This window comes from Sus scrofa, chromosome X, assembly GCF_000003025.6.
Source record: "Sus scrofa isolate TJ Tabasco breed Duroc chromosome X, Sscrofa11.1, whole genome shotgun sequence".
Taxonomy (NCBI): domain Eukaryota; kingdom Metazoa; phylum Chordata; class Mammalia; order Artiodactyla; family Suidae; genus Sus; species Sus scrofa.
In genome coordinates, this window is record NC_010461.5 from 41,704,820 (window position 1) to 41,717,450 (window position 12,631).

Below are 12,631 nucleotides of genomic sequence, written 5' to 3' on the forward strand. Positions count from 1 at the left end.
GAGCTCTCACTTTAGGCCCAGACATATAGGACTTTCCCTTCCCCCACACAGCCCTGCTGTCTTAACACATCTTTTCTTCCCACAGTGCTCAGTGAAAAGCTGCATCACTGCCTTCCACGTCACCTGTGCCTTCGAGCACAGTCTAGAAATGAAGACCATCCTAGATGAAGGGGATGAAGTGAAGTTCAAGTCATACTGCCTCAAGCACAGCCAAAACAGGCAGAAGCTCGGGGAGACCGAGTACCCCCTACACAGGGCTTCAGAGCAGAGCCAGGCCAAAAGCGAGAAGACCAGCCTGCGGGCACAGAAGCTTCGGGAGCTGGAGGAAGAGTTCTATTCCATGGTCCGTGTGGAAGATGTGGCCACAGAGCTGGGGCTGCCCATACTAGCTGTGGACTTTATCTATAACTACTGGAAACTGAAGCGGAAAAGTAACTTCAATAAGCCATTATTTCCTCCTAAAGAGGATGAAGAAAATGGCCTAGTACAGCCAAAAGAGGAGAGTATTCACACTCGCATGAGAATGTTCATGCACCTACGGCAAGACCTAGAGAGGGTAAGGTGACCAACCGACTAGTGTGTAGGTCTCGGCCTGCCTAGAAATGGAGGCCCCACTTCCATTTTGTAAAAAAAGTACAGTTAATGTACATTTATAGTGTGGGCTTCTGTTTCCTTGCTTATCTTCTGATTTCACTGCGGCCTCAAACATTGGGCTCAGTTGAAATTTTGGTAGGCACATTCAGAGAATAGAAGAGAACTCATCATATATATGTATATATCAGGTATCTACTAAATTAGGTACTGTAGGGGTTCAAAGATAAGTTAGGCCCTGTATTTACTGTAGAGAATTTTATAATCAAGTATAATTATAGAGGTAGCTTATTTTTTTTCTCTGCTACCAGAATTTGTAGGGGAACTGATAGAATTGGCTCACTTTTAAAAATTTATCTCATACATATATGGCACTTACTATATGGCAACCCTGTTCTAAGCATTTTGTAAATATTATATAATCCTAACATGCTTATGAAGAAGGTACTATTATCCTTACTTACAGATGAATAAACTGGGGCACAGAAAGGTTGAGTAATTTGTATAGATGAGGGAGCATGAAAGAGTGAGGATTTCACCCTTGTGTCTGTGGAGATGTGGCTGAGCTGAAAGTGTGAGCAAAGAAGCCATTCTGGTCTTCGCAATAGACTTTTATCCTGTTGGTCCAGCACTCATTAGAAAATTGTACTGGATCCAGCCTTGCCACCATTTACTCAGGGATCTAAAGGGAAAGCTAAAATATTAAATCATCATTTGGTGTTCCCAGCCTGGCTGTGCAGATAAATATCAAACCCATGACACTACAGGGAGAGTAAACTTGAGAAGGTGACTTTGGACCATTTTGCTTGTGCTACTGATTGATATCGGAACCACGATCCCAGGACTGACCGTGCTATATGAATTCCTGTAGAATGGCCGTTGTTACGCAGCTTTTGGGTTCTGTCTTCTCTCCTCACCCACCTGCCTCCCCCCGCACCACCTAACTTTAGTTGTCTTAATTTTAGCTATACAGTTTAAGTTGTCAGGTTTGTGCAACATAACAAAAATCTCTGTTCGCTGGGTTTGGGCTTTCAGGTCCGGAACCTGTGCTACATGATAAGCAGGCGAGAGAAGCTGAAACTGTCACACAGCAAAATACAGGAACAGATCTTCAGTTTGCAAGTCCAGCTTGCTAACCAGGAAATTGCTGCAGGTAACCTACATAAATTTTATGTCAATTATTTTACTTTAAAATCTTAAATTCATTTGTGCTAGTCCAGTCCTAATATAACATGGCCCATTTCACGGTCAACTCCTGAAGCAAGAAATCCCAGGACAGGGTTGAGGGAGTTGCAGGTCTAGGGCAGATAACCGAGGCCCCAGATAGATATTAAAGGCTCTTAGTTGGAGCCATGAAATTATTCTAGAATCATTGGATTTATTTAGAAATCAGTAGGATAGGTTGTAATCCTAGTTTCCAGAAAACATTTAATTCCAGGATTACTCATATTAGCAATAGTCTGTTATAACAAATCCTTAGCCAGAAGTTATAAGATCTGGGTTCTCGTCTCTTCATTTATTCACTGGTACTTGCTGAGCACCTACTGTGGACTAAGAGCTGAGCTAGAAGATAGAGCAGTCAGAAAGACAGAATTCCTTCCTTCGGAGTATGCTGCCCACTTCGTGAGAGAAACGGGGGAGCATAATTATAGCCCTAAGCATGAGGAGCTTGGCTAGAATGAAGACAGTCATATTCAGACACATTTGTAACCTCCCTGTGCCTCATTTAACACAGAGGTCAGTGGCAGAGCCTAGGCAACCAGGGGACATTGGGCAGAGTAGGCACAATCCAGCTTCTGCCAAGGGCCAGCCATAGACCAAGAAAGACATCCAGAAGTTAGGTGCCAGGTAGGCATCAAAGACTCGTGGGTAGTTGTATCATGAGTCACAGCAGAATGATGTAGCAGGAGGCAGCAGGGCTGCTCAGCCACAAGGGTACCATGGTGAACAAGACAAGGAGAACCAAAGGACAGCTGCAGGAGCCCCCATGGTGCCAAGGAAATTGGCCCCTAGACCATGTGGCTTCTGATTAGCAGGAGCCAGCCCCATAACTGCTTGTAGCATCAGCAGGTGGCAGGCCCTGGTAGAGATGGGGGCTGTGAGCGTGGACCCTTAGGGAACAAATGTTGCCCGTTGAGGCACCTGCTAGTTGTCCTCTCTGTATGTCATCTTTGTGAGCCTAGAGTGAGATGATAATGGGCAAAGGTCAGTCCATATACAAGGAGAAATTTTTGGTAGTGCCCTTTTAATTTCAGAGCACTCAAAATAATAGAGGAAGACCTGTTCTAAATATGATTATATGATTGACATAGCCAGGTAACTAGTTGCCAGTAAGCCCCAGGCCAAGCCCATACCAGGCCATTGGCAGGAACATCATGATTCTTTTCTGCTGGCCTTGCCACTACAATACCTGTTCCACACCTCCGTGATTTCACAGTGAAGAAATTATTTTAGGTTAAGAACATAAAATATATGGGAACCACCCACTACCACTGCTACTAATGCCAGGTTAAAACAGATACTCACATACTCTTCACCCACCAAAACCCGTGCTACATTCTTTCAGATTTGTATTTGACTTGCTTTAGGAAGACCGGGAAAGACTGAAGGGTGGGGTGTTAAATGTCTATGTCTAAGGCACATCCTAAGTGCTGTGCAGTACTCAACACATGCATACTGCAGACACACAAATAGGGAGACCCTGTTCTAAACCATTGCTAGTGACATTCTTTTCAGAAATAGAAGGAGCAGGGAAGGGATGTAGGAAGCACCACACAAGTCTTTGATCATTTTACAAACTGGGAGAGCAGAGGTGAAGTGGTTGGGAGTCACAGAGAAAACAGTGACATTGCAAAGTTTTCCACCTGTAGCACTTCCCGCCCCAACTTCTAGCTCACTTTAGCTGCTATAGATACATAGCAAAGACAGGTGCTTGTTCAACCTTTGGAAGAGTGGGAATGTAAACTCACACTGCTGTAAACACACATGCCAGTATTTGTTAATTTCTTTTTTTATTTATGTAATAATTGATTTACAAAATTATATTTGTTTCAGGTGTATAGCATAATGATTCAGCATTTTTATAGATTATACTCCATTAAAAGTTACTTTAAGATAATGGCTATAATTCCCTGTGCTATACAATACATCCTCATTGCTTGTCTATTTTATACGTAGTAGTTTGTATCTCTTAATCCCATACCCTAATTTGCCTCTCCTCCTTTCCCTCTCCCCTTTGCTAACTGCTAGTTTGTTGTCTATATCTATGTTTGTTTCTGTTTTGTATATACATTAATTTATATTATTTTTAACATTTCACATATAAGTGATATCAAAGTATTTGTCTTTCTCTGACTTATTTCACTTAGCATAATATAGTATAATATAACCTAGAGGTCCATCCATGTTGCTGCACATGGCAGAATTTCATTCTTTTTATGGCTGAGTAATATTCCATTGTGTGTGTGTGTGCCACCTCTTTATTCATCTGCTCATGGGTACTTGGGGTGTTTCCAATCTTAGCTATTGTAAATAATGCTGCTGTGAACATTGGGGTGCATGTACCCTTTCAAATTAGTGTTTTTGTTTTTTTCAGATATATATCCAGGAGTGGAATTGCTGGGTCATACAGTAGTTCTTTTTTAGTTTTTGAGGAGCCTCCATACTGTTTTCCATAATGGCTGCACCAACTTACATTCCCACCAACAGTGTTCAAGGGTTCCCTTCTTTGCATATCCTCACCAACATTTGTTATTTTAGACTTTTTGATGATAGCCGTTCTGGTGGGTGTGAAGTGATACCTCATGTTTTGATTTGCATTTCTCTTAATAGTTAACAGTATTGGAGTTCCCATCGTGGCTCAGTGGTTAACAAATCCGACTAGGAACCATGAGGTTGCAGGTTCGATCCCTGGCCTTGCTCAGTGGGTTAAGGATCTGGCGTTGCTGTGGCTCTGGAGTAGGCTGGCGGCTACAGCTCCGATTGGACCCCTAGCCTAGGAACCTCCATATGCTGCGGGAACGGCCCTAGAAAAGGCAAAAAGACAAAAAAAAATAGTTAACAGTATTAAGCATCTTTTCATGTGACTGTTAAGTATCTGTATATCTTTGGGAAAATGTTCAGTTCTTTTGCCTATTTTTTTATTGTGTTGCTTGTTATTTTGATGCTGAGTTGTATGAGCTGTGTATGTATTTTGGATATTAACCCCTTATTGGTCATGTCATTTGTGGATATTTTCTCCTATTCAGTAGGTTATCTTTTTGTTGATGGTTTTCTTTGCTGTGCAAAAGCTTTTCAGTTTAATTCGGTCCTTTTTGTTTATTTCTTTGGCCTTAGGAGATAGATAAAAAAATATCGCTATGATTTATGTCAGAAAGTGTTCTACCAGAGTTCCCGTCGTGGCTCAGTGGTTAACAAATCCAACTAGGAACCATGAGGTTGCAGGTTCGATCCCTGGCCTCGCTCAGTGGGTGAAGGATCCCGTGTTGCCGTGAGCTGTGGTGTAGGTTGCAGACATGGCTCGGATCCCGTGTGGCTGTGGCTGTGGCTGTGGTGTAGGCCGGCAGCTGTAGCTCTGATTCGACCCCTAGCCTGGGAACCTCCATATGCCACAGGAGCGGCCCTAGAAATGGCAAAAAGACAAAAAAAAAGAAAGTGTTCTACCTATGTTTCCTTCTAGGAATTTTATAGTTTCCGGTCTTACATTTAGGTCTTTAATCCATTCTGAGTTTATTTTTGTATGTAGTGTGAGGAAATATTCCAATCTCACTAATTAACATGCAGCTCTTTTCCCAACATCATTTCTTAAAGAGATTATCTTTTCTCCATTGTATATTCTTGTCTCCTTTGTCATAGATTAATTTACCATAGGTGTGTGGATTTATTTCTGTTCCATTGATCTATGTGTCTGTTTTTTGATCACTGTAGCTTTATAGTATAGTCTGAAGTCTGGGAACATGATACCTCCAGCTTTGTTCTTTTTTCTCAAGGTTGCTTTGGAGATTCGAGGTCTTTTGTGGTTCCATATGAATTTGAGGATTATTTGTTCTGGTTATGTGAAAAATGTCTTGGGTATTTTGATAGGGATTGAATCAAATCTGTAGATTGCTTTGGGTGTTGTGGCCACTTTTTTTTTTTTTTTAAGGGCTGCACCTGCAGCATACGGAGGCTCCCAGGCTAGGAGTCGAATTGGAGCTACAGTTGCTGGCCTTCCCCACAGCCACAGCAACGCCAGATCCAAGCCACATTTGCAACCCCTACCACATGTGGCTCACGGCAATGCCAGATCTTTTAACCTACTGAGTGAGGCCAGGGATGAAACCCTCATCTTCATGGATACTAGTCGGATTCTTAACCCACTGAGCCACAACAGGAACTCGTGGCCACATTTAAAAATTGTATCTTGTTTGTTTTTTTTATTGAAGTCTAACTGACATATTACATTCGTTTCTTTTTTTTTAAGGGCTGCACCCCTGGCATATGGAAGTTGCCAGGCTAGGTGTCAAATTGGAGCTACAGCTACTGGCCTACACCACAGCTCACAGCAATACCAGATCCCCTACCCACTGAGTGAGGCCACGGATCAAACCCACATCCTCATGGATTCGTTTCCACTGCACCACAATGGGAACTCCCTATTTTTCTTTCTGTAATTGATGTCTCGTTTCATATCATTATGATCAGAAAAAATGCTTGGTATAATTTCTGTCCTGTTACGTTTGTTAAGACTTGTTTTGTGCTTTTAGCATGTGCTCTATCCTGGAGAACATTCCATGGGCACCTGAAAAGAATACGTATTCTGCTGTTTGAGGATATAATGTCCTATAGATATCTATTATGTTCATCTGGTCTATTGTGTCATTTAAGACCACTGTTGGCTATTGATTTTCAGTCTGGCTGATGTGTCCATTGATGGAAGTGAGATGTTAAAAGTCTCCTACTATTAATGCATTATTGTCATTTCTCTTTTTATATCTATTAGTATTTACTTTGTATGTTTAGTTGCTCCTGTATTGGGTGCGTATGTGTTAACAACTATAATATCCTTTTCTCGTATCGCTTCCTTTATTATTATATAATGCCAGTTTTTTGTCTTTTGTTATAGTCTTTGTTTTAAAGTTTGTTTCGTCTGATTATGAATGTTGCTACCCCCTCTTTCTTATCATTTCCATTTACATGAAAACATAACGTTATTTAAATCAGTTGTTAAAAATAAATCTTTCCTTTTGATTTCAGGACTTCCTTTGACAAGTGCACTAGAAAACTCATTGTTTTACCCACCACCAAGAATTACCTTAAAGTTAAAAATGCCCAGATCAGCCCCAGAAGACTGCAGAAACAGCTCCACAGAGCCTGATCATGGACCCCTCTCTCCTGACAGCAGCTCCATTGTTCACAGTGTAAGGAGCATGCAGGTGGCTCAGGAATCACTAGAAATGAGAATGAAGTCATACCCGAGGCATCCACTAGAGAACAAGAATAACTGTTTGCTGGCCAGTCTCAGCCATGCCAGGAGTGAAGCAAAGGATCCCAGTCCTGCTTGGAGAACTCCATCTCCAGAGTTCTATCATGGGCAGGCGCTGGGAAAGCCTCTGGTCCTTCAGGCTGCCCTGCATGGACAGTCTTCCATTGGGAATGGGAAAAGTCAGCCTAACTCCAAGTTTGCCAAATCCAATGGCCTGGAGGGCAGCTGGTCTGGGGATGTCACCCAAAAAGACAGCTCGAGTGAGATGTTCTGTGACCAGGAGCCCATGCTCAGCTCCCACTTGGGCAGTCAGGGCAGCTTTAGAAAATCTACCGTGGAACACTTCAGCAGGTCCTTTAAGGAGGCTACCAACAGGTGGGTGAGGACCACTGAGGACCTCCAGTGCTGTGTGAAGCCAACCAAGAGTATTAACCCCAAGGAGCAGCTCTGGGGCAGGCAGCTTGTCAGGCGGTCTGCAGGGAGAGCTCCATATCAGGAAAACGATGGCTATTGCCCAGATTTGGAGCTGAGTGATTCAGAAGCAGAAAGTGATGGGAGTAAAGAGAAAGTCAGGATAAAGAGAGAGAGCTCAGACAGGGAAAATCCTCCCCATGACTCCAGACGGGATTGCCATGGTAAAAGCAAGACATATCCCCTTTCTCACAGTTCAATGCATAGGTGATTAGAAACGCCAAGAAAACCTGCATCTTTGCCTTTGCCTCATCTATTGGGGGAAACCGACACACCAAAAGGATTCTAGTATATGTTAGGAGGAACTGTAGTGAAAAGGATAAAATTCGTCCACAGTAAATTGGCTTGCAATTTTTGAACCGGTCTAGTTTTCAAAAGCACATCATAGAAATTGCATATTGTCCAGCAAAAGTTTTTTTTGCCAGAAGCTAGTGAGAACAGCTGGGACCAGAGTATTTGCTCAGTAAATACTTTGGGGCAGCTTTCTAGTTATATTAACACATTGATACACATATGTATTAAAAGTCCTTGCATTGTTAATGCATTTACAAGAGACCGTGATTATCAGACACTAAAACTACTTACTATCTTTTGAAGCTACAGCCTGTGACTCCCAGAGAGCCTGTCTGTAGGAGGTTTCTAACTCCACTGGTACCTGGAAACCCTCTTCAGGGAGAGACCAGGGACCAACATCTCAGATACTGTCAAACTCACTACCCTCTTCCTTTGCTCTGCACAAGGTTGAGTTCCTTTCACAGTATCTTAACTTACCAAGTCAATACTCCTAATGCTTCTACGTGTCCAGTGCCTGTTCCTAGACGTGCTTGTTGGGGACGCACTTGTAACTATTTCACCCAGCTAACAAGCGTAAAAGGCTAACTTGTGGATTGTGTTTACAAAAGTACTACTTCCAAGGAAAATGCTCTGATTCTCTCAGCTTAGGCATTTGTGAAGGATCCCAGAGCCTTTCCCAAAGTGAGAACATTTCTGGGGGATTTGTATCAGGTCAGGGTTTTTGAGTTACTGTTTTCAAATAAGTTTGACTTAAAACAAGTTTGGCTGACAGTTTTTGTATACCTGCTTTAATGTTTATAAAATTTTTATTGAGGTATAATTAAAATATAGTAAAATGCACAGAGGTTAAGTATTCTTACCTGCTTTAATTTTGAAACAGATTTCTATTGTCAAACAGAATTTGAAAGCATGTGTTTAACACATGGATATAATTTAGCTTTGTACCAACTTTGAATCCAAGGCAGTTTCCCAAACAGAAAGGCTGGAGCCGTTTTTCAGAAGTTGCTCATACCCTGTTCCCAAACTATCAGCCTTGATTAACTTCTGGAAGGAAGAGAGTAATTACATTTGTGGGGGATAGAACATATCTGCTTCCCTTTTAAAGGAGAGGAAACTGTTAGTTTTTAAAATGTGAAGCTGACTTTCATTCTCTGCTCTCTTTTCTTCTTAGCCTTAAATTAATATTCTCTTTCTTCTAGTTTGGGAACACTAAGTGAGACTTTTCAGACAAAAGAGGCCATTTTAGATTTTTTAAGTTGCTTTCAGGTGAAACAGCCCAGTTGCAGTAAAGGCAGGGGCGCCTTTTGTCTCCATCAATATGGGAAACTCAGCAGTTTCCCTCTCCCCTCACTTTTGTTCTTATAGCCTGGTTAATGGGTTCCTTTGCTCTTGTGTACCCTCCTTTTCTGAAAACTCCTGTATTTTGCCTCTCCTTTGGCTACACCTACAAAATGTTTCTTTTGTGCCTGTGTACATGTGTGAACATGCCATAGCATGTGTGATAGATGTCTCCTGTACTTTGTTTGAATGGAAAAAAAGCTATGGATTATCCAAATGAGAATTTCTCCCATTTATGCACCAGGTTTCTGTGCTTTTTCTTTGCATTCTCCTGGGGTAGATACTAATTTGACACCTTCATGGTAATGAAATTGTAATGGATCTGTTTTATAAACTCCTTCTGCAGTAGCCTATATGTCCTTTCATGCCTTTCAATTCTGAGTGAGTGGGAAGGAAAGCGAACATTGAAAAAGTGCTTCAGCCAAATTCCATATGTGATGCCATTGGGAAAGTATTGACTAAAATAATTTCAGTCAGGGAAATATAGTTGTAATATTTTTACAGGATTTTCCTAGGTAAATGAAGGAGCCTTCAGTTGTATACATTTCAGTTGCCCCAAAAAATGTATTTCCTACATTTTGCTGTTGTTTGAAGTATTACCTCTTAACCTTCTTTGTTAATTTTTTTTTGTTTTGTCTTATATAGTCCAGTTTTCAAAGATAAAGTCAGTCTTTTTTCAAATGTCACCTTTTTACCGATACTTTTTCATTAAATTATGAAAACTGCTAACTATTGTCTGTGTGGTAACTTTTTATTTGGGCACGTGGGTTTTAGAAAATCTTACGTTCCTTTTATATTTAAAAAATCTTATTCATTAAACAAAATAAATGGTAAGGGGAAAAAAAAAGGAGACGGAGGAGCTGAATGATTAAAGGCACAAATTCGTAATTCTTGTTAATACCAGGACCAAAGAGAACTCTGGGGAATTGGACTTTACCCAGAAATCATGATTTCATCAGGCTAATAAGACAAAACCTTGGTATCAACATAAAAAATCACCAGGGAAATGGATCCTGTCTAAAGTCAAAAAGATCAGGAGTTCTCGTCGTGGCTCAGTGGTTAACGAATCCAATTAAGAACGATGAGGTTGCAGATTCGATCCCTGGCTTCCGACGTGGCTGTGGCATAGGCCAGTGGCTATAGCTCTGATTTGACCCCCAGGAACCTCCATATGCCACAGGTGCAGCCCTAAAAGACAAAAAAGAGAAAAAAAAAAAGATCAGAAGGCTTAGATCAGGCCTCATGTAAATATACATTGTTTACAAGATGTCATGGCCAGATTTTGAGGCCAAACATTTCCATTATGTTTGATAAATGTACTTGCTAAAGGTCACTGGGTAAATCATTGATGAAGATGGTTAAAAGATAAGTGGTTTCTCTTTCCCCCTCTCCCTCCCCCCGCATTTCCCCCCCTTCCATGGATGACTGTTTTGATTCCATAAATTGTTAGGTAAAATGTTGGATTACTAAAGTTACAAATACACCCTGTTATAGCCAACAAAAGCTTTGGATTTATGCTAATGTCTGTCTGTATCTCTAATAGGAAATGAACCTTTGTTTCTGTGTTGAAGAAACTTGTAGGAGTTCCCATCGTGGCTCAGTGGTTAACAAATCCAACTAGGAACCATGAGGTTGTGGGTTCAATCCCCGGCCTTGCTCAGTGGGTGAAGGATCCGACATTGCCGTGAGCTGTGGTATGGGTCGCAGACGCGGCTTGGATCCCACGTGGCTGTGACCGTGGTGTAGGCTGGCAGCTGCAGCTCTGATTGAACCCCTAGCCTGGGAACCTCCATAGGCCGTGGGAGTGGCCCTAGAAAAGACCAAAAAAAAAAAAAGAAACTTAAATTCAGAGAAGCTAGAGGATGAGCAGTCCTGGGGCTTTTTCCCTCCAGGACTTTACAGTTCTCAGCATGCTTGCTAATAATTTTAAGTAAGGCTGACACTCCTACACAAGGAACTCAGTAATAGTTCCTCACTTGCAGGAGGCTTCTGTGAATCAGTTAATTTTACTTCATGGGTTGGAACAAATTGCATGACCTGAAGGCATGCGGATAGTCATCCTTGAAATGAGCCAGGATGAAGAGGATGGTCACACCCCAAACCAGTGCCCCCTGTCACTGATGAGTTCTTTGACCTGACGCTCCCTAAGTACATTAATTGTCCTGATAAAGTCTCAGAGCACCCAGCCTTTCTCATCTTGCTAAGGTGGGTTTGTGTGTGACCATTCCAACTTCAAAGCCTGAAGACCCCCAAGGTTTAAATTTCCTTCTCCTCCCACCCCAACTTCTCAGTTTCACTTATTTTAACTGAACATCAGGTTATAAACAAACTAGAAAGACAATTGGGCTGATTAAGCTGTGCTCATTATGGCAAGTTACCTGAATTTGGAAACCATTTGCCAAGCCACCTTTTGGTCAACATGACTTTCTAAAGTATTGCCAATGATGTAATGAAGCTGCTTCCATAAATCACTCATGGAAATGGTCTCATTATTTTGTAGTCGTTTCTCACATGTTGAAAAAACCTTCATGCTAAGAATTGCTGACATTTTGAAAATTATAATCTCATCAAATTAATCACCTCGGCTTCAAAAAGAAGGACACTTCAGATTGGGCAGTTACCTTTTTTTTTTTTTTTTTTTTGCTTTTTATGGCCACACCTGCAGCACATGGAGGTTCCCAGGCTAGGGGTCTAATCAGAGCTGCAACTGCCAGCCTACACCACAGCCACAGCAACGCCAAGTCCAAGCTGCATCTGTGGCCTACACCCACAGCTCACAGCACACCGGATCCTTCACCCACTGAGCGAAGCCAGGGATTGAACCCACATCAATGAACTATGTCAGGTTCATAACCTGCTGAGCCACAACGGGAACTCCCAGACTTCTCTTTTTTTTATCCTAACTTTTCATCTTCCTCTTTCCAAGATAGGATTTCTGGTTAATTCTGTCCCCCTCACTCCTCCAGCTCTACAGACAGGGAGTCAAGGGAGTGAAACCAGTGATAATGTTCACAAGGCTGTTGTTGGCTGTATGCAATACTATGGCCACTCATCCATTTTTTTCAGTCACTTTTTCCCACAGGGATAACAATGAACAGGATCAAACAGGGCTCAGGAGTTCCCTGGTAGCCTAGCAGGTTAAGGATCTGGTGTTGTCACTGCTTTGGCTCAAGTCAATGCTGTGGCACAGGTTTGATCCCTGGCCTGGGAACTTCTGCATGCCACAGATGTAACCAAAAAAAAACAAAACAAAAACAAAAACAAACAAAAAAAACCAACACTGTAAATCAACTATAATGAAAAAAAATAAAAATCATTTAAAAAAAACAATGGTTAAAAAAAAAAAGGAGTTCCCACTGTGGCACCATGAGTTAAGAATCCAACTGCAGCATCTGAGCTCTCAGGTGTGGGTTCCATCCTGGGCACAGTGGATTGAAAGATCGGTGTTGACGCAGCTGCAGCATGGGTCAAGCT

The 12,631-nt window shown here is 41.8% G+C and overlaps 1 protein-coding gene across 18 annotated transcripts in view; it reads left to right on the forward strand.

Annotated features, from left to right (window-relative positions):
* Positions 1-9,886, forward strand: part of JADE3 (jade family PHD finger 3) — a 135,141-nt gene extending 125,255 nt beyond the window's left edge. For 17 of the 18 annotated variants that reach the window (XM_013986089.2, XM_005673582.3, XM_013986086.2 and 14 more), the window contains 3 exons: positions 86-556; positions 1,627-1,744; positions 6,826-8,400. In XM_013986089.2, the coding sequence (XP_013841543.1) occupies positions 86-556; positions 1,627-1,744; positions 6,826-7,736 (1,500 nt within the window). In that variant the 3' untranslated portion in view covers positions 7,737-8,400. Of the gene's footprint in view, positions 1-85; positions 557-1,626; positions 1,745-6,825 lie in introns of all 18 variants that reach the window. The other variant, XM_021080377.1, reaches the window with a different exon arrangement.